Source organism: Cynoglossus semilaevis, chromosome 5 (genome assembly GCF_000523025.1).
Source record: "Cynoglossus semilaevis isolate Cse_v1.0 chromosome 5, Cse_v1.0, whole genome shotgun sequence".
In the NCBI taxonomy this organism is placed as follows: Eukaryota; Metazoa; Chordata; class Actinopteri; order Pleuronectiformes; family Cynoglossidae; genus Cynoglossus; species Cynoglossus semilaevis.
Window position 1 is genome coordinate 5,179,801 of NC_024311.1, and position 22,762 is coordinate 5,202,562.

A 22,762-nucleotide genomic window follows, 5' to 3' on the forward strand; every position below is an offset into this window, starting at 1 on the left:
AGAGACTCTCCATGACGGCCAGTGGTGCTTTGCGGTCCTTTAGCTCCACTGTAAGCCGCTCCCGTGCCCCACGAAGCACCACAGGCACTGGGGGAGGTGGGCACTCAGAAAACCCATCCAAAGATATTTCAGACTGGGCACATGAACTAAAGGAAAGGAAGAGAATGGGTTGGAGAACAATGACAGGAAAAGAAGGGGGGAGGGCCAAAACACAAGACAGACAACACAGACGGGTCAAAACATCGTGAAATAGAAATATTCAACAGAATATATTTCATATATGGGACAGACTAAGTGGAAGTCATGTTTACATTAAATAATAAACAAAACAAAAGATATGGAGAGACAGGTAGGTCAGAGGTTCAACAAGTGTTAGCACGGCTAAAAAGATCACTACCAGGAGTTCACACAGAGTTTTGGAAAGGACCTCGACCAGAAAAGGCGTGGGGAGTGAAAACTACTAAACACTGAATTTGTTCCGTGGTCACACAGCGTGCATGCGTGCATGAGAAAAGGGACAGAGTTGTGCAAGATTAGTTACAGCATGCTTTGCTTACCGTAATATTGTTTTTTGTCTTTTTTTGAAACCAAACAAACAGACACAAATGATAATTTTGGGAGAACAATAAAGTTTAAGTTAGTAGCAGTAGTATTGAAAAGTAATTGTTAGATTATTAAATTACATTCATCCCAAAAACTACAATATTGGCAGAAAATATGGGTTGCTCTAACGTTTTCACATTAGTGGAGATTGGGAGGGTAAAAAAAAAAAACTTTCAACATTTTGCCCCAGTCACATTTGTACTGTTGTACTAACCGAACACTACTGTTCCTGCGGTGGTGGGTTGTAGGTGTGGGCTGCTGAGAGTTGTTCGTTGCATCCATGAACAAGGACTCAGGGTTTAAGTCCACTTCTGTAGGGCTCACCATGATCTTGGCGGCTGACAGCAGAGCAGTTTTGCCTTTATTGTAGTTCTCCAGCACCTGTCACAGTCAGAGGGGAGTGGATAGACACATGATGTGATCAATAAAGGCATAAATATACATAAGGTATAGGGTGAATATACATGAGGGAAAGTGAACAACCCCACAGGAATGGAATATTTCATACAAGCTTGAAGGAAGAAGAAAAACTCTTGCATTTATTAAAATAAAGGTCACAAAACCAAACTTGTAACCTTGATCATTTAAAGAGAAAATAAATTACTTCATGTTATTGGCTCATGTATTCATAAGCTTGGATAAAAGTCCTCTGTAACGTACATATGTGAGTATACGTAAATACCATTGGTTGGAGTAGTTTTTGTTTTAAGAAAGATTTTACTATATTACAGTTAGGGGTGGCTCTGTCATTGGTCAAAAGTTCTGGATCGAACATCGGAAAAAACTATAGCCCATCCGATCCGATACCTCGGCCCAAATGCTCAACTTAACTTTGTATGACATAATGTAAACAGGGAGACTATAGGCAATAATGTTGCACTGAACTTGTATTGACATTTCTGTGAAGTGCAGAACAGCGTGCTGTTAGAGTGAGCCCTGAAGAACAGCCCTGAAGAGCTGCTGATATAATCACATCTATTATTACAGAAGCTGTACATTGGATGAATCCAAGTACAACTCTAAGGTGAACAAACACCTACTTTAACTGACATTAACACCCACTAAAGATCGTGACGACTGCAAATTGACCTTCAACACAATCGTGTACAACTTCAAACGCCTTAGAGGAAACAAAGCAGATGAATTCTCATGCTTTTTGTTGTTAGTGGTTAGAAATGAGAGGGAAACACACTGACGTCAAATCACAGCAACACACACTCGCAGATATATAGTTGGTTTACTTTGGGTAAATTTAATGAGGTGGTTAAGGCACATTGAAAAAACACATACAAAACAGCATACAATGCACTTGACAACACTGGGACACAATGGAATGGAATGTAACAAAAGGCAAATGAAATAATACTTTAAATAAACAAGTTTTAAATGCGTTAAGCAGAGGGTTATGATGCACAACATGAACACGTGCTTGAGTTACATGGGTGAGTGAAATCATTGGAGGTCGTTCACTGCAGTCGAAAAGCGCAGCTCGTCTTTGGTTATAATAACAAACACATCGTCTACAGCTGTAGGAAATAACAAACGGATAACTATAAAATAATAAAAAAATAAAACCAACAGAAGGCTAACAATTCTAACTGTACCCTGTGCAGCCATATTCATATGACATACATGAATTAACATCATGGCAGTGTAACATAAATAACAGAAGGGCTTACTAATGTAATGGTTTTAGTTCACCCTGCCCAAAGGACAAATGTAGTAAAAAGAAAACCATTTGTCAGCCTGAGCTAGAGAAATTTACACGTTTGCGCTCCCTTGTTGCTCCATCTGCTGCTGGAGAGCAGCTAAGTGTGGCTTGAATGGCTCATAATTGAGGAAAAGCTGAATGTGTGCTTTCAGAAAGGCAAAAAGGCAAACGAAATGCAGAGAAAAAAGTCACTAGCTGCTGAAAAGGCCTGGCCAGGAATAAAGAGCAGCTAATGTGGAAGAAATTAGGTTGCCATGGAGACCTGGTGAACACAAAGAAAACCTGTTAGCTCGTGGAAAGGGAGGGGAGCAAGTTCATGTCACAACACTTGACCAAATGTGCCGTAGCTGTGAGAGTGGAAGAGAAAGAGGGGCCGTGGTGAAAGATGAACCTCATTAAACCAGAGCAAAAAGTGCAGGTGGTTGAACTACTGGTTCAAAGACTGTGTTTAAGACATCGGACCTTCGATATCTTGATGGTTTTACTTAAGTTTCGACGTAAACACTCTGACTTCTTTATTCATGTTCAAGGCAGTAGAATGACGACATGACGTTCAGAGTTTGCTGTGGAACCTGTTGTAAATTCTTTGCATGTCAGTTAAACAGGAAACAATGGGCTAAGATCAATCTCTAACTGGGCTTAGACTTTCTGTATTATCCAGATGAGTGAATGTCTCTCATACATTTGTTAAGTGTATGTTTAAATAACAGCTAATTTTACTTAAATCCCTTTCAAATTATTAGATTTGTATCCAGGAAGAGCAGCTCTGGGATGTTTGATAAAACATATCCACTAAGGTAGTTCATCCTGGGAGGGTTAGTAATTTAAAAGACATATTAATTTAATTTAGATTTATTTTTACTGAAGGTCTGACGTCTAATAGTGAGTGACAACTAAACAACAGAGTCAGAAGAATTGTGTGCCTGTGAACTGCGTAGCTCATTTCTCTGCGAAGGTGGTGCTACGTTCAGATGAGAAGTCGGCAAAATTATGAGGTCGGGGCATGTGTTTGCATCCACGCAAGGCTGAGAGTCAGATGGACTTGGGTTAGGTTGTGGTGGTTCACATGACTCATGACGGACTGAGAGTGGTCCCAAGTGGGAGTCGGAAAGACTAACAGAAAGTGGGGCAACAGGCACCAAGTTTGGCTGTGAAGCAGAAGCACAGTCTGACAGGGGAGCAGAGAGAGAAGAGACATCAGCATCTGCATTCAGCAGAGAAGAATGATTCAGAGCAGGCAGAGAGACCGAGACAGCCACTGTGTCAACAAGCAGGGGAGAGCAGGACAGTTCTCTGAGAGTGGGGGAGGAAGAATCAGAGGGAAGGTGAGTGGCGTTTAACTCAGTTTCTGAGGTTATGTTAACAGTGGCACTGTGTGGATCAGTGACATCCAGTTCTTCTTGATCTGAGGTTTCCTGTTCAGACAGAGGGCAAAATGGTTCCAGTACCTGCAGAAACATCAGAGGTATCACACTACGGACTGAGCACAGCAGATGTAAATACACTACACGGAGGATTTCAGCTCTGCACCAAGAAGAGAGTGCAAGCCCCAAAGTAGATCCATCACATGCACAGGAACGCAAATACCCTGTTAATAAATCAGATAAATCCTGTAGTGTTGGTTATAAATATGACGAGAGACCAGAGGTGACCAAGAAACCAGTCCAGACTTACAGCCCAGTTTTTCATGCCAATGATGTTGTGTCCAGTGTTCAGTATATAAAACAATCAATCATCTTTTACAGTGACTCAGCTACTGACTCATGCCTTCATCTTTTTAGATTTGTCACATCACGTTCAAACATATACCAATGGAAAAGCCCCTTCACCTGGATGCCAAACACCCTCCACCAATTCCATTTGCATGCAACTGTACATTAGAGACAGACCTTGTTAAGTCCCTCAATCACCATGTGGGGCATGTGTTCGTTCAGCATGGCGGGGGATATGATGACCTCATTGAAGGCTTTGTTGTCCCCCCACAGAGCTGAGTAGGTTGGCTCCTCCTGGCCGCAGCTACAGGGGGGCAAACAGAGGGAAAGAAGGTGAGTGGGAGAGAGAGGTATAAATAGAAATGGAGACACAGAGTCTGTCAATCATGCAGATGTACAATTTTCTATTTGTTCAGTAACAGCCCACTTCTGATGATTTGGTTACAACACACCACGTGTGGGATCGTTGTAACGTCATAACACTTTGGCAAATCTTGAATATTATCCATAATGTGGACAAAGTGATGATATAACCTGACCACATTATGGTAGTTGATTTGTATCTTCTAAAAGTATGATCATTATTTGAACTGTGTTGATTTGTGTAAAGTATGATCATTATTTGAACTGTGTTGATCTCAAAACAGGGAAATTGTTATGTTCACAACAGATCTGCTGCAACATGCTGCCACTTTGGAGGCACCGAGTATGTGGTTCCTCTGGTGCTTGAAGCCAGGACCTTCTGGATGTAAGGCAGATGTAGAATCACGCGTGATAACTGCTACAGGATGGAACCACTTTATTCAAGAATATAGGCATCTATACGGATGGAGCTACAGCACGAAGCTCTACTTTCTCTAGAAGAACTTTCTTCAAATACCGAACTGTGTTTGTAGGCTTTATGCCCTTTTATTCAGTGGAATCCATCAGACATTACACAAGAGGACCTTTTTTCAGTCCATTTAGGTCAGAGTTTCTCTTCCAGCCAGTTACCAAACTCCTTCAACCGTGCCTTTATGAGCTCTGCTTCTCCTCTGAGGCACAGTAACAATAGAAAGGAAAATAGCCTTTTTCGAAAAATGCTCGTATAAATTTGGAAGCACAAAAAATATTCCAGCACCAGAAGCTTTAAAAATCGCCTTCACTGAAAGTTAAGGGCCAATGCCAATCTCATAAATCAAGCTGCGTCCATTATCCCTCCGCAGACGTTGAATTTGTCACAGCGCAGTCTCGCAGTTATGTCTTCCTGGCATAGGCCATATTGAGGCTTGTCAATCTGTCTGCTGCTGCTCTATAACCAGCGATGGCCTTATTTCACCACTCCATCCTAACACTGGTATTGTCCTTGGTGATATAAGACTTTCTTGCAGCTGCTCGGCTGTGGAACACGCTGCCATTAGGTTCCCAGCCCTCACAGTTTCTGACGTTAATGCCTGAAGAAATTGGGAACTGCTGCAGTTTGACTCAACAGATTTTGCAACTTTTACACACAACTCAGCTTCCAGAAATCCTGCTCTGTAACCATAGCAGAGATGAACTCTAACAACTGACTTTTTGCACAGGGAAATGTACCATTTCATGACCACTCTCTCTGAAGCAACCCCATCTTGCAACTAATTGTTTCATAAATGTTAGTGAAGATGATAATTTTTAGTAGAAAAAGAGGCTAAATGCATGTGTATATATAGTGTAGAACAGTGATCATCAACTGGCAGCAGAGACAGAGACAGACATTCTGACCCTCTGACAAATAACTCCATCATAAACAAACCTACACTGTGTTTTGTGTATTTGCATCTCCATAGATTATCATCCATTTTTGTTCTTAACTGTTTCCATCACCTTTGATGCGTGCTCAAAGCTCATACTCAGCGCGTAGCTAAATGTGGCGCAGGTGTTAGAATTTACACCAAGCTCTAAAAACACTTCTCACCACATCTCTGGCGGGTGGTTATGCACCACATGGATGATCCTGCCAGGAGGGTAAAGGGGGGTAGAGGCTGAAAGGGCGATGCTGAGGTCACTGGGGTGAAGCCATAGGCAGCTGTTGGGGGGTGCTCCCGGCTGAGACTGAGCATCCTCATCCTCCACTGGAAGTTCTGATTTTGGGATGCATTTGGTTCCTCCAGCAATGATCCTCCACTGTAGCAAAGACACAAAATGGTGACCTGTGAGATTTAAATATATCACTAGTACTCTGAATGTGAACCATCACCTCCCTCAGGACACATTACCCTTTTTGTACTTTTTACTATTATTTCTTCTATCTATACACCAGAAAGACATCACTGGTTTGAAGAAATCACTGCAGTGAAAACTCTTGGATGTCAGTCATTAGACCAGATGGATAGTTTTGACCGTCCTAATAGGTCTCATGGTCTGCCAGATGAACAGGCTTTCGGTCTTTTCTTCTTGTTTGTGACACTGTTGTAACACTACAGATCTCTGACTGTCAACTTCTACAGTCACCTTTGGCTTGTTGCTTTTCTGTAAAACTTCCAGGAGGTGACGTCGGAATCCCTCTAGCTGAGAAAGGCCGAGTCTGTGAGAGAAGAACAGATCATTGCACTGTGGTAGTGCCCAAGCAGGGTACAACGAACCACTATATCATGGGATAAATACCTTGGTACCAGGTCTTTTCCTAGGACCACAGATGTTACAAACTCTTTTGAGTACTCCATGGCATCCTCGCTGAGGGAAACAGAGTTAAAGAACAACATTAGGAGGAAATTATATAAAAACATGTGTTACCAAGCACATTGTTTAGACTCAAAACTGTAGATCTGACGCCCTCTTCCTTTGAAAAGTAGACAGTTCCATTTCACTCGTGTTCATCAAAACAAATCTTGTAAAAAAAATCATATTAGATAATAAAGCTTTAAAGGTTTCCTTCATACAAATGGCCTTTTGGTGAATAAGTAAAAGACCAAATCAAACTAAAACAACACTAAAAGATTAGTTGTGTTTATTTTCGTCTGTTTCAGGGAAAGGCTCGTCTGATGTCACACCGATCTGACCGAAATAAGGTGGAACAGGATTTTCTTCGATGTGATAAGACACACTGGGGTTTTTCTGGGCTAAAGATGTCAAACCGTCTCTCTGCAAACAGCCCGGTGCTCTAAGTCCAAAGGCTGAGAAATTACCTTGGCTTGACTTGAGTGAAATGCTGTAATTGCACTGCAGCAGTTGGGAGAGTCTTTCAGCATGATTTGCATAGTAAACACAGTAAAACACAGCAGACAGCTGTGTGACTGAATATTGGATATGGTTCCAGGGAACAGGCAGAATGTTAATAAACCCCTGACCCACTGGACCGTAAATACTTGTCTGTTAACGGGAAGGAAAGGCACTAACGAATAATCCCAACTATAGCTCGTGGGTATACTAAAAAAGGCTGCCTTTAAACCTTACCACACACCAGAATATTTCCTCCAAATAATCTGGTTCCAAGATTTGCGATTCAGTATAATAAATCAATGCTTACAGGTCTACACAACACAACACAAATAATAGTGCGTATTTCTCAACTTAAAAGATTAAAAGAACTATTAACTAGCAAGTACAATTCAAATCCAAATGGTTCTAAAGTACCGTCTTAACTACACTATGTAAAATAGGTTTGAATATAAGTGCAAATACAGTGTTAGTATTTTAAACTCTGAATTATTTCTGCGTCATTTATGTAAAACTTTTAAATACCATATGATGGTAAGTACTACTGCAGTAGTACTACTGTAATCTCAAAGAACGAGCTGTAGTGTTTTGATAAGGAGATCTGCAGGCTTAGAAAATGTACAAATCTGTGCTGGCTTCTTTTCTGAACACGCTCATTCCAACTATCCAAATGTTAAATTAGTAAAAAGAAATGTACTGGTTGGTAACATTAGTCATCGCCTTCTGTTTGTTCTAATGCCTTTCAGATCTTCTACTGTAGAACATATACATATATACATATATATATATATACACATATATATATATATATATATATAAAAAGTCTTGTTTAGGACAAAGCCAATTATTACTTTCTTTGTGATTTGCCGCCTCAGATCAAGAGCCTGATAAACAAACCTAGTACAGTTGTTTTTACTATTTGCATTATACAAAGAGACCTGGGACTCACCTCAGAAGGCCACCAGGCGGAGAGTAAGAGTAGCAGTGAAGTGTTGGATACTGAGGTCTCAGCCGGAAGGAGAGGGTGGCAGCCGTGCCTGCACCCAGAGAATGCCCAACTATCACCAGCCCGTAGTGCATGGTGCCTTTGTTCTGTGAGGGACACGCAGGGTCAGTGAACCCACAAATAGCACACTGTCATCACGGTGGCAACCGCTGCAAATGGACCACATTCAAAACAGAGACTGGCTTCTAACATGTTAATTATTAAAATATTAACCTTTACTTATCATTATGACACACCTAATTACCCTATTTTGCACAGGCAGTCAGGCAGAATTAGATATGAATTTAACTTCACATATCGGTAAAATGGGCTACTGTTTGTTAGAAACTCAATAATAAATGTCAATAAAATATTAGTTTGTGCTGGTTTTCAAGACAAACCAGTACGCATGACAGTAATTATTCCATATAGACTGCCTCCTCTCTCTACACGGTCCATGAGTCACTCACCAGGTCTCTTCCAAAGGCTTGTGACAAGATCATTTCCTGCTCCAGTTTTTTCTTGATGTACTCTGCAGAGTACACCATTCCCTAAGTGTGGAAATAAAGACACACACAGAAACTCCGCATCATTATTTTCAAAATAAGTAAGTCTGTCCTTAACAACAGATACGACCTTGAGAGTCAAGGGTACAGTACTGACTGTGACTGTGCTAATTCAAATGTCAGGAATAGTTTAAACCCCCCCACCCCCTCCTCACCTTGTGACCCAGCCAGGTGCCGTGCTGTTCTTCTACAGGCAAACGTTCAGAATCTCCTGTTAGATCGGTCAATGCATCCTTAAAAAAAAACAACAAAAAAAAAACACACAAACAGAATCAGTGCATATCTCTACTCTTCATTCATGTTAGGAATGTGGTATTTTACAGTTACTACTAAAATACTGATAGCTGTAGGACAAAAAAAAACAGCATAAACTGTGACGGATTTTGAGGTATTGAACTGTAAAGACAAAAGGATTTCACTGAAATTCACCTTGGGCGATAGAGTGCCTCTGATACTGATTACAACCTTCTTTTTCCCATGATCCACTGCCACAAAGAAGGGTGTCTCGTAGACCTGTGTGGATGAAGATGCACAGCAGACAGACACAGTGGGTGATAGAGTGAAGAAGACCACAGAGAGGGGGACAAACACATGATTGTTTTCAGCAGCAGTGTAGAGTCCAGAGTCTCTGTCATCACACCATTCTCAGCTTGGTACAGTGAAGTCACATACAGGACTGAAAGGAATTTGCAGATGGAAAGTCCCACTGTACTGATGAGTGTTCTGCTTTTTTTATAAATAAACTCAGTGTGGCTGACACGTGAATGTAAATACACGTGAAAGTAATTATAAATATGTATCATTTCAAATAAATTTAACCCCTTAAACAAAACATATGTTACTGCTACTGCTGTGGAATGATACCAAATGTCATTGTTATTATAATGTGAAAATAAACAGACTGAAGCCACTACCATGTTCTCCACTCAATCCACAGCTCACCGCATTGAACTGAACTGAGTAACTTGAGACGATTCCGTATAGATTTCTACATTGTCTACACTGTTTACCACGAGGTTTTCATTTAATTAGCCATGAAAACACCCAGAAGAGCACTTTACGTCCGAACTGCATCATTTTAACAAACACCTATCAAATAACTGTTAGGGTAACTTCCCCTTTCTTTCAGAAAGGAGAAGCTCCAGAGTTCAGTGATACACACAAATTGGTAACTACATTAGTGATGTCACCAAAGTGAAATGTTTTTTTCTCTTCAGCCACATGTTATGATTCCATCTGTGATGATGTCAGAGTCTGTGAAACAGCACAGCCTTGGTGGAGTCCATCAGCTTCTGACAGCACACAATATTTGCCAAGGACATGGACAAAGCATTTGCTCATTTTTACAGATCCTAAAATCAATCTGTGAGACAGCACTCCAAAACCGTACTATCAGTACACACCTATTTATGCCATGTAGAACATATCCTGAATCTGGATCAAATTTTGTATCAAAATGTTTAAAGACCAAACCACCAAAAAGCCTTGCCTCCATCTCATGCATGTTAAAATGAACTTTCTTAATTTGAGAAGATTCAGTTTTATTAAGGGAATTATTTAATATGGAAAAAAGGGCATGCATACAAGAAAAAAATGGCTTAACTGCTCTCCAATAGACTCCCTTTGTTTTATTTAGGAAGGAAAGCCCAAACACCTCTAGCGGCCTTCAGCTTGTTGTTTATTACTCACAGCGTCGTGGCAGGAAGTGTAGACAATGTGAACCTGCTTCAGGTCTCCATCCAGGAAGTGCCTGCGTATGGCAAGGACATTGCAGCCGCAACAATTGTCTTCCTCAACTGTCACAGACTGAGTCAACCGTGAACCAGCCATTGATGTACATCTGGAATTAAAAAGAGGTTAAAGTTTTAAAGAATTTGAGGAAAATTAATAGAATTAAAGTATCATAAATACAGTTAATAAGGGAAAAGAATGGAAAAAGAAGGAAGGAAGGAAGGAAGGAAGATGGATGGATAGATAGATAGATAGATTTGGTTATTACTGGGCGTTTTAAGGAATTACATTGTTTTACATACAATCAATTAAAAGTTAGCACCTAGAAAAAACAGGTATGTTCACAAATACTACAAAAGTTGTTTTGTATTAATGGACCTCGGCGATGATTGAATATCCTTAGATGTAATCATTTTGTCCTAACCTGTGCATACCCAGTATAATCTCACAGGCTGCTCCAACACAGACAGTCCAGAGTTGTGTGATTACACCATCACTGCTGTGTCAGTGCATAGGCCCTACTGAAGTGTTATTGGCCTCAGAGGATTACCACTTGGCAGGTGTTGACACATGTGAAATATGATCCACACTGGTGCGACGCCAGGGACTCAGGAGCCTGATAGGAAAACAGAAGTGTGTGGGCACGTGCTTGAGTGCTTACGGGCAAGAGCTGACAAGGCGGCACAGCCCACAGGCAGGTTTTCTCATAAGGTACATTGGCCAGCCGTATGCAGCCAGGGCGAAGAGCATGTAGTAACACACCTCCTTGTACATGTTCATCTCACCCTGAGAAACAGACAGACAGACAAAATAATATAATATAATATAATATAATATAATATAATATAATATAATATAATAACTGGTGTATGGCTTACTCCTCACAGTACTATACAGTACAAGAACAACCCAAGTTCAAAACATTTTAAACATTTTGAACAACACACCCTTTTCTTTGCATTTCACTTCTCTAAATTTTCTTTTTTTTTTTTTACTGGGCTAGGGTTAAACATTAAACATTTCACCTGTGGTTGTGTTAGTTTGGTGCCACAGTAACTTACAGAGTTTTTAAGGTCCAGGTATCTTGTGTTACGTGTTACAGGCATTCCAGATAAAAAGGCCAAAATGTCATTGTTGCCCTGAGAACAGAAAGTATACCGTGTTAACCGTTTGCATCATGGTTAATTAAAGAAATATATATATACATGGTCAGAAAACATCTACGGAGAATTTACCTGGTCCAGGATAGAAGACCTCTTTGATCTCTGTCTTTGCCGAAGCAGAACCAGACCAGCAATAATATCACTAGGCACGATGTCCAGGTCTCTGAAGAACTCCGCAAACAGGCTGGCAACTTCTGAGTATGCATCCTGAAGAGTGAGAACATGTTTTTCTTTTTTTACACCCGAGGTTGTGTCAGTTTCCGCTTATGATGTAAAATAAACATGTAATGCAGCAAATCATTTTAATTGAGGGTAACCAGGGAAATAAACCCAAGGTGAACGAACTTACTGACTGTGTATCCTGGGCTCTTGTGCAACACATGAAAAACTTGAGTCTCCTGCTCCAACTGCTGGCTTGGCCTTCTTCTAACCTGTGTCTAATGTGGAGGAAAAAAAGTTGTTATGCTAAAAAAAGGGAAAGAAATCGTTTTGTTCTTGTTTTTTCTTATTATTATTTTATGCACTTTAAAAATAAGAAAACTAAATTTGAGGCTTAAATAGACTGTAATTACCTCAGTGTGTATGTTGTAAGGTTTCGTTGACGTCGACGGGTGGCTTTCAGTTTGACAAAAGTGCGACCCGTGGGATCAAACGTGCACATGAGGGTAATGCAAACGCTTAATATCACGAGCCAGTTGCAGGCAACAATCCCTGTGGGGGAGGAAATTATTCACTTTTAAGATAAAAATAAACATCTAAACCTAAAATATACCGTACATCTATGTGGATTGTACTCACCCAAAGCAAGATTTTTGGCTGTGACATCAGAACACGGCTGGTAATACTGGACAAGCCAGGCAATGCCTACTACAGCATATACAAGCTCGACCAACAGAATAGCTATAAAAGCAAAGGAACACGTGTGAGATGCTCACCGTCAGGAAGCACTTGGAAAAATATTTAGTTAAAATTATAGACATCAGTGTTTGACTGCATTCTTTAGGACTGGACTCAAAAACATCACATAATGTAGAGCAACTACTGAGAACCAGGTCTATAATTTTCACAGTCAGACAGACATGCCTGTGTGTAGTACCTAGTCGTATGTAGAGGACATACTGCACAGCCTCCCTAGGCTGTGTGTACAAGATGCTGCCTCTCATGCTCAACCATATGATGGCGCTCTCACAGATAAGGCAACTGACCAGGATGCCCAGGTAGCCTCTGCCGTGGTCCACCAGTGTGACAGAACAGGACTGGTCTGAGCCATAAGGGAGGCCAAACAGGACCACGGAGAGAACTACCAACCTAAATGTGAATGAGTAATTAATCAAGTCCATCAAATACTTACTGATTAATCAGGTAAATGGACAGCCAATGAAGGCAGAGACTTACCAGACGCAGTGTATTACGAAAAGAAAGAGGGCGGGCAGCACCAGGTCATCACTGCCAACTGACCAGCGCCGCCGAAACATTACCATGCCAGGCATCACTGCCCTGCGGAGGAACCAGAAGTAAAGAGAGGTTTAGAGGAACAAATTAATGAATTATTAAACCCTATCTGTATTTCAAAGTCAGCATTTCTCTACAGACATTTTACAAAATGTCCTACGTACTAAACATCATACAGTACACTACAGAGCAGCAACAAAAACAACAGTTTGTCTGTTCGTCTGGTCATGTAAAATAACAGGTTTGTGTTCTGTCTGTTCATCTGGTCATGTAAAATAACAGGTTTGTGGTAGAAAAAAACAAACAAAAACAACGGTTGAACAATATAGCAGGAGATGAGAATAAGTAGGTGAACGAAGGCAGAAAATAACTTCTTTACACTTCTTTATGATGAAATATGGAAGCATGCTGAGTGTGCCAATGTGATCATTATTTTGCTTGTTTTAAAGACATCGAGTGTTTTCATAGGTTGCTCCAGGCTGAACAGAAATGAACTGCAAAAGGCACAGCGGAAAGGAGAGTGAAAGCCACAGGCGGGTCACAGAGAGGCTGATGTTGGCCTTCTGAGGTTGAAACGGGCTGATGCTGACACTGACATGCATTTTTACAGAATGTACTGGGACAGTTTTGTCACAAAGAAGCCACCAAAGCCATACACTATAAAGGAGTGATGAGTGATTTAAATGACCGAATCAGACATTTGTATGAAGCAAATCATCTTGATTCAAAGTTAATGTCACTCCCTGATGTGAGGTTAAAAAAAAAACAGGCTGGCATTTCCTGTGTGGTCATGTCAGAAAAAATGCAGTTAAAATCCAGTGCAGGTTTGTTTTCAATAACTCTTTAATGTAACGTATGTATTAACATTTGGCATTGGATGACAGATTTGGTTAATTATCTTTTTTTTATAACAAAGGTGAGGGAAAGGAACTTAAATATGGCATACATTACATTACATATATTAGGCTGTGCCAGTGTCTGAAAACTATGAAAGCTCAAACAGCTGATGACGGGACGGGAAACAGTGATGCTCTGTATATTTTTATGTATGTTTATAAAGACGCTCCAACTTCAATAGCTTAAGTGGCCAAGTAATGGCTTCGCAAACTGACCAGGTCGTAACTTTCTTTCACCTAATCAGTGCTTACATCTGTTTAGGCTCAGCCTACAACACTTAAGATTAAGCTGAATGATGGTAGGATGCAATTTTTTAAATCACGAAATGGACAACATTTAACAAACATCTAACCTCTTTTGTAGGTGTATGATTTGTTTCTGTATATCTCAAAGTGGATCAGTTCTCCAAACAACTATTTAAAACATTTGTTTGGCCAAATTATAGCCATATAATCCAACAGATCGTAATTGTTCAGGTTAAAACCATACAATGTTCAATTATTACAAACAATACAATTTCTCTTTATAACCATCGCTAGCCACCGGCTACGTTACACCTCTGTTTCTGTCTGTCCTGCCTAATGAGCCTTTAACACCTGCATCTGCAATCTGTCTAAAAATAGATCAATCGTTGTCCCTTCTTGTTTGAGACCAACAAATTAGTTCGTTCAGTTATTCATCTAGCAACTGTTTTATCCAGTCAGGGTCCAAATATGGCCTGACCACACCCCCCAAGTCCATAACTGGGCCACATACATTTTCCCAGAATAAAACCTCTTCTGAGAAGTCGATCAGATGATGAATGCACTGTATGTTGCTAAGAATATAATGTAGACGGCACAGCCATTATTCACCTGGCCGTGAAATGCCTGTTAGGACTGCTTTGTAATTTACATTCAGCAGCAAAGAGGTTTAGTTGTCTCAGCTTCCCATTATTAAAACCGCTGAGTGTGCAACCTTAAAAAACCATCACAATTGAAACTTTCATAAGCCAGACGAACTACAGTAAATGTGTGCAGCAAGGGAAGGCAGTTTTCTTTTCGGCCAAACATGGATTCACAATACACACTTCGTGTTAGAATTTAAAAAAAAAATCTTAGTACTTGTGTATAATTTTTTTTATCTGTTTTGTAATAAAATGCAAAAGGGCACAGGAAGCCTGAGCATGACCACGGTCCATTTGACTTATAAGTCTTATCAGAGTCACTTGTGAAACTAATTTTTGTGTTTAAAATAATTCTGAAAGGATAGTAGAACAGAATAGGGATGAAATGAATAGGATAAGATTTAAACTTGGCCTAATTTCATTTAGGTCACAACAATCCAGGCCAGTCAATATCAAACAGAACTCTTAAATGCAGAAGATGCAGAGGAGACTGAGAGGGACTCTTAACAGCACATTACCCCAGGCCTGCTGTGACAAGTTTTTAATTTTTATCCTCCACATCAGAAAGAAATATTGACATAATTAGAAATTAACACAGATTGGGGAGAAATGGGAACAGCTTTGCTTCTACCCAATGGCTTTGTTTTTGGTAAAAAGCATAAGCAGATCGTTTCAGTTCCATTCAGTTTATACACTTTAAGTATATTTTAGTAGCATGAGACAGGTGCTTGTAAAGACCATATTCAGACAATAAATTAGTTCATAATTCTTAATTATAGAATGGGATGTTTAAACATCTCGCTCTGTTATCAGATTACCAGGGATTACAAACATACAAGAATTATTTTTAAAAATAATCACATAATCAATACAAACATTTGACCCTGAAACAGCAATGGTTTTACATTTATTGATTATTTGAGTAATACATTAGTTTAATATCTCTAAAACCCAACATGTACTTCAATTAAAATGGACACATTCATTATGCTCACACCATTAAGGGTCAACCACACATCCTAAGATTCATCAGCATTTCTAATTGCTCTGAAAATAGTGTGGCAACATCAGCAGGTCTAAAACAACAACAGATGTGTCCATGTACCAGCAAAAACAGTTTTATCTTGATAATTATCTTACAAATAAGGATGCCAGTACAGATTAATCCAAAAATGAAATATTAATCTAAATGCCCCGTGTTTTGTTTTTACTAAAGTGTAATTCATTCATATTTGTCTGATATCTATAAATGAAGTATTGTTACCCTTTGTTTCATGCTCAAAAGCATCACAGCTTGGATTCTTCCATGTCAATAAAACCCTAAAGATGAGTGCTCGGGGTTAATTACTTGAGAACAGTTAATCCTTTATCCTGCGCAGTGACAAACAAACCAAAATCCAACCTGTGACTCCTTTCATCACTGCTTTGTACCACTAATCAGCACTGACCTATAACACAATGAGCTCTACCAGACTCATTTCAAGGTAGAAGGCTCAGGCTATCAGTTCACTTTTCCAAACCTGCATTGCACTAATAGCAGTTGCCTCCTCAAGGGCTTTGCCATCCATCACCAGAAGGTTTTTGCCCATTAGTAAAGCTGTTTGGCTCCAATAGTGGACATTAGCAGATGCATTAGACTTATTTTCACCACAGTAAAATGATGTGTTACATCACCTCCATCACTGTTTTACTCATGAAAGAGCTTCACAGTCAGGACAAAAAAAGAACAAGGTTTGACTTAAAATAAATAAAATAAATTACAAATATATATATATATATATATATATATATATATATATCATAAAGCATAGAAGAGCCAAAGAGCCTAAGAGACTGTCTGCAATAATTACTGCATCATCCAGCAGAGGATATAATAAGTACAATAAGTACGGCACAAACTGTGATCCATTAGTAACAAAACAGTGACAGTGCAGTGTTATAATGAAGACAAAGGCAAAGCAAATAATCTTCCTGACAATCTGTAGAGTGGCGCTTTGGCCCAGAGGCAATGTCTCTGTCATTGGTGTGGAACCCCAGGATTCACCTACTGGGCAAGTGCGAATCCCGGTTAGGGCAGTTGGTACCTTCCACTGGGCTCACCACCCACAGGAAGGTTCAGGGGGGTTGGTACGGTGCAGTGTGATTTGGGTGGCGGTCATGGAGACTGCTGCCCCCGCGACCTGGTAACGGATAAGCGGATGAAAATAGATGGATGGATGGACAATCTGTAGACTACCATGACACTAAAGCATCTTAAAAGCAGCACATACAATTTAAAGCAGAAATCCAGCTGCAAAGATCTGTACCTCTGCACCGCTCGTTCGTACAGACAAGGCTATAGGTTATTTTACTGAGGAAGGTGGTACATTTCTGTGCACTTTTCCTCTCTTTGCAATTCTGTTTGGACAGCACTTCACCTAAAGCATAGAAAAAAGCCCATTAAAAAAAAATTGTAAAATGAATACAGCAGGGCCAGGTGTCTATAATTGACTGTTAATGACACATGTACTTACAGGGTAAACACCAACCTGAATTCTAATAAGAGTTTTCCTTAAAAAAAAGATTTGTAGGAAACATGTATAATATGTACAGTACATTCAATCTAAGAAAAAGATGACAACATGAATCAAACATCCCGTAGAAAAGTGGTTATCCTCTGACTGCTGATCTGAGCCCATGATTACTTGGTTCCTGCAGAATGGTGAGTCATTCAAACGCCACTCAACTCTTGTCCAATGCTTGTAGTAACATGGACGCTGTGTGTTTAGTGAAAAGAAACCTGACATATTTCTGCAAATGAGCAATGCTTTTGTGCCTCACACAACGTGTTACTGTGTGCCAGGTGCAGGCCTGTGACCACGTGACGCAATAACAATGATGCTAACAACAATGGCAGGGTTCTGCGACTGTCATTATGGCTTTGTCTCTGACACAGACTTATTGAAACAAACAGCACAGCACAGACATGCAGCACAGCATCGTTTGAAATGTGCAATACATTTGTACGCATTGCGCAACACAGAACAATGATATCCAATCCAGTCCATCCGGCTAAAGTGCTGCTAATATTACCATCAATAAAAGTTCAAACTCACCTCGACTTACTGATCTTAAAATTGAAGTACAGTTTTACCAAAAAGGTATTGGAGTGGACGTAACACAGACAGTTAAAGACAAGGACCATCTGAGGAGGCATTGGTCTTCAGTACTTGTTTTACAGCAGCATTGGGCAGGACTGTAACATGGCCTTTTGGTTGTGACAGTGACATCAGTGTTATCTCTCCATCTTTGACACATGGACTGTTCTAATGACTAAAGAAAATGTTTGCTCTACTACTTCAAACATAACAGAATACATCCTACAAACTCGTTTCAAAACAAACTATCCATTGTCCAACTATTCTCTTCTAGCTAACCTTTTACTGCAAGTGTCAAACTCAAGGTCCGGGGGGCCATATCCAGCCCGCCAAGTCATTTTGTAAGGGCGCAGAAACTTAAAAAGGATTTAATCATGCCGATTCTTAACCTGAAAAATGAACAATCTTAGTTACTTTATACAATTAATTTTTTTCTCTCATTAGTATTAGTATCAGCAACTTGCCCTATTGCATAAAGTTGACATAAATTGAAAAAACTTTGTAGGGCCTTCTTTTATTAAAATACAAAAATGTATCAGTTGTGCTTAAAAAGGATTTAATCATGAAAAAACTTTGTAGGGCCTTCTTCTATTAAAATACAAAAATGTATCAGTTGTATCAAACCATGTTACTAAATATTTATATTTACTTACTGATTAGTATTCTGGTCATCTGAGCTATGAAATTAAATGTTGTTGTTTTAGTTTCATTGAAAATTTAAATAATAGATTAAAAGGGTGCTGTTCCCTTTTGCAGTTACAATCCATTTTTTTTAACAATAATCATTACAGTACACACTAGTCTAATTGAAAATGTTCTCATGTTTAAAATGGGATAACTATGTATTAGTGTATTGTGTACATAGTATAATAATGTTATACCGCTTTACTAACTATGCTATAGGCAAGCACCGTCCACATTAAAATGTCATCAATATTAATACACGTTTTGGGCTATTAGTAAAGGGCAGGATTCATCTTCAGCGTAAAACACAACCTTTCAACAAAATACCATGTCAACTGAGGTGTGTCACGCAATGTTAAACACTAAGGTAAAGACAAGGAACATTTAAGGGACACCCTCTGTGCATATCTTATATCTACTACATGTGTAGTTGTAGTCCATGACACATGCACAGATGAATACAGAGGGAAAATGAACAGTTTTGTTCTAAAAGTTCACATGCATGTTTACTCTACTGTATGTCACCAAAAATTCATTTAAATTTAGGTCTTATTCTGTCAAATACTGATATGATAAAAATGTGATTTGTTGTGAGCTATAATTTACAAAGCATTTTGTAATCACAATTAATTTTGTAATCACATCTCACAACCAGAAAACATCTGTTGGTTGAAATAAATGTGTCTATTTTTATTTATATTATAAAATTTGTTTTCATTATGCGTCTGTGTGATTTCCTGAGATAAACAGAGGGACAGAGAAGCTGTTCTTTTGACCATTAACAATCATAAAATTCTCACAAATTTCTAAAATCACTTTTCAGAAACCAACGTAGCCCATGGTTTTAGAACACTGTCCTAAAGCGCACACCAACCAACTTCTGCCGAAGAAGAACAGCCATTTGGTTGATTTATGATGTGTAGCTTGCCATTAATCCACACTGCAACTAACTCTTGAACTACTTTTAACCCATCACCAAAGTGAACATTGGGCAGCTTTAAGCACCCGGGAGCAGTGTGTGACGGTGCCCTGCTCAGAGCACCTCAGTGGTAACTTGGCAGCTGGTGGACTCGAACCTGAAGCCTTCCAGACCCAAGTCCGCTTCCTTAACCACTAAGTCACCACTGCCCCAAAATCTTTGTCCTTCAAGCTGGAGTCGATGCAGCCACCTAAGGATGACTGGAATGTCCTCCATAGTCCTCAATAAACAAATTAATCAATAATCACTTTTTGAGATGACGTAAAGTCCAACCCACCTGACAAAGGGCTGACAAACCAGATTAAGACTGGTTTGAGTGGATTAATAAAAGTATCTTCTACATAAAATAATAATAATAATAATAATAATAATAATAATAACATTATGAGATTAACCGATGGATTTACTCTGGTCCATAAGCATCTCCACTCAAAGCGATTCTAAAACAGTATAAAGGTTATGATCACAAAAACGTTTTATTCAAATATTGCACAAATTGATGGTGGGCCTCTTTAAACACAGGTTCTCAAACAAAGATCTTTGTTGCATCACCCAAGGTGGAAGGATCAATAGGAATTAACATGAAAGAAATGTTAGAAGGACAGAAAAAAGGATATGTTTGACCTGACATCTGAGGAGAGGTTAAACATAATCCTGGACAAACAGGACACTGGCGGCGGCAGCACAAGTTGCTGAGGTTACACTGCACTGACATGATGGTATTACTGCAGTACAGTTCCATATCTCTGCTCTTTGCCATACATCTAATCGTTGCAGTTTCTTTTCATGTCTGGGACATTGTTACCTGCTGATCACAGCAAGGTTCTGTCTGCTATTTGTCAGATCCTTGGGCTGGGTTTCTGCCTTCTTCAGTAGAACCAAATCCAACTGTGCTGTTACACTACAACAGCTCCCTGAGGACCTGAAGAAATCTCACCCTGTCCTGTCTCTACTTCAACCTCTGCATTCCTCATCTTGCATTCCCATCTTCATGTTTTCTCCTTCTACCCACACACTCATCCACTATTTATATTAAAGAGCAGTTATGAGATCAAGTGTTTGAATCTGCACCATTTTTCATGCAAAAAGAAAATCTACATTTCCTTTTTTGGCCTTTGCTGCCCCCTCTTTTAATTTTTATCTAGCTAATCCGGTTTCTGGTTTTGGTTTCATGTTGCTCATCTTTTTTTAGACTGAAAGCCATGTGCCACTCACTCCTACTCTCCCTCTGCCTCTTTCTCCATCTTTTTCTCCCACTGCCACCTACTCAATCCCTTTCACCTCTTCCCACTCGATTTTCTCTCCTTTCAGTGGATGTGGTAGTATGTCCTCTGCAGCTTCTGTGCAAAGTGTTTGCGTGTGCACTGTTTTGTTTATGTACTGAGGTGCTAACATATGTGCTCTGCCAACCTGTGCTGCTGCCACAATTATGCACAGATCCGTTCATCAGGTCTCATGAGATACGGAGAAAAATTACAACATGATGCATTTATAAAACAATTTACGGAAGAAAGGGGGGTTTGATTTTCTTCAGACGTTCTGTGCAAATAGCTGATGTTAAACAATCAATATATTATAGTTATATTTAGAGTATACATAAGGGGAAATAATAAAGAAATCTAATCTGAGCAATCCACAGTACTAAGCACTGCTTAAGGTAGTGAGGGATCGCAGGAGGAAGTGAGGGAGTTGTATTAATTTCTTTTCTATCTATACACATCTCTATCAAACTGTATTTGACCAGAATGAAACCTAAACGTAGCAGTAACACCAGTTCTAGGCTTTGATGGAAGTTTCCCCAGTAGTTTCCAGTTACTAGGCTGTGACTAAAAACAATATTTGAGGACCATAAAGGTTTATTGTGGTGCTTTTAGTAACACCGTCAGCATCATTAGAATCTCCATGATGAATTACCACTGATGCCACAGAGATGTACAATGCTGTCTCCTGAATACACAAAGTCAACCCTAATTCCATTTAACAGTGTTTTAGACAACATTTATATTTTATAATAACAACAAACTCCAGAATCTATGTAAATACATTATAAGCACTGGCACAAATCCACTGATAAATGTTTCAAGATGGAAACATATATAAACCTTATTCACACATAGGCAAAGCATGCCCATATCTCTTTCCAACCAATGAAAGCAATACACGCATTTAAACATGCAGACTTGACTACTGCATTGCTCTACTTTCAGACGTAACAAAAACAAAAAAAGACATCTCTCAGCTTCAGCCATCCCAGATCTCAGCTGCACTGGCTCTGACCAGAACCTGAGAAATAAAGTTCGCACATTACATCAATTTTTAATTATGTAATGGCTAACTGTATGCCTTGGAATATATAATGATTTAATAATTTATTACGCTATATTTCAACTCTGACTTTACCAACTTTTGTTTATTGGTTCATTTATGCTGAATCTCCTCCTCTGTTTTACTACTGTACAAGACACAAAAATGCATAGTAGTTCCCATTATTTAGTTAAATAACTACTGACTCAACTAAGACAATACTACTCCCACTTCAACAGTCAGTAAAATAATATCCAGTTCCATCAGCTTTGACACAGAGGACAAGTGATACAGGCAGCTTTTACTTTTTCTGAAGTCTGCTTTTTTGAATACCGAATTGTACTTTTGACCTTGATGTTGCTGCTTTTGCTTCACCTATTCAGATATTACCTGTCATATTTTATTAACAAAAGGGTATGCATACCTGTGATATACTAATATACTTGCTTTCACCCTGTATCTCTTTGTTATATCTATGGTGTTTAGCATATGAGACAATAAAAAACAACTCTTCAGCATAATACAGTTTATCAGGAAGACACTCAGGAACATTGTCTTGTTTACATTTTTAATGATGGTTTAGTTAGTCTTCTAATATTTCTTCTCTGTGTGAAATGTCATGCACTCTTTTCTGCTCACATTATGGAATCATCTGTGGATATCCGACGATTCACCTGAGGATAATATTTAACTGTATGTGCATATATCCTTCATAATGACTCAGTCAGACACACTTAGTGATGATGGAATTCCATCTTCCAAATAAGATGTACAATAA

General features: G+C 39.3%; 1 protein-coding gene across 1 annotated transcript in view; it reads right to left on the reverse strand.

Moving 5' to 3' along the window:
* Positions 1–22,762, reverse strand: part of dagla (diacylglycerol lipase, alpha) — a 29,787-nt gene that overhangs the window by 4,564 nt on the left and 2,461 nt on the right. The window contains exons 2-21 of the mRNA XM_008310072.3: positions 13,041–13,142; positions 12,742–12,953; positions 12,444–12,545; positions 12,218–12,356; positions 11,995–12,082; positions 11,718–11,852; positions 11,544–11,621; positions 11,144–11,268; positions 10,441–10,591; positions 9,181–9,264; positions 8,907–8,984; positions 8,656–8,736; positions 8,150–8,292; positions 6,649–6,717; positions 6,496–6,568; positions 5,960–6,168; positions 4,204–4,330; positions 818–984; positions 558–575; positions 3–146 (exon numbers count right to left, since the gene is read on the reverse strand). Coding sequence (XP_008308294.1) covers positions 3–146; positions 558–575; positions 818–984; positions 4,204–4,330; positions 5,960–6,168; positions 6,496–6,568; positions 6,649–6,717; positions 8,150–8,292; positions 8,656–8,736; positions 8,907–8,984; positions 9,181–9,264; positions 10,441–10,591; positions 11,144–11,268; positions 11,544–11,621; positions 11,718–11,852; positions 11,995–12,082; positions 12,218–12,356; positions 12,444–12,545; positions 12,742–12,953; positions 13,041–13,135 — 2,318 coding nt within the window. The 5' untranslated portion in view covers positions 13,136–13,142. The remainder of the gene's footprint in view (positions 1–2; positions 147–557; positions 576–817; positions 985–4,203; positions 4,331–5,959; positions 6,169–6,495; positions 6,569–6,648; positions 6,718–8,149; positions 8,293–8,655; positions 8,737–8,906; positions 8,985–9,180; positions 9,265–10,440; positions 10,592–11,143; positions 11,269–11,543; positions 11,622–11,717; positions 11,853–11,994; positions 12,083–12,217; positions 12,357–12,443; positions 12,546–12,741; positions 12,954–13,040; positions 13,143–22,762) is intronic.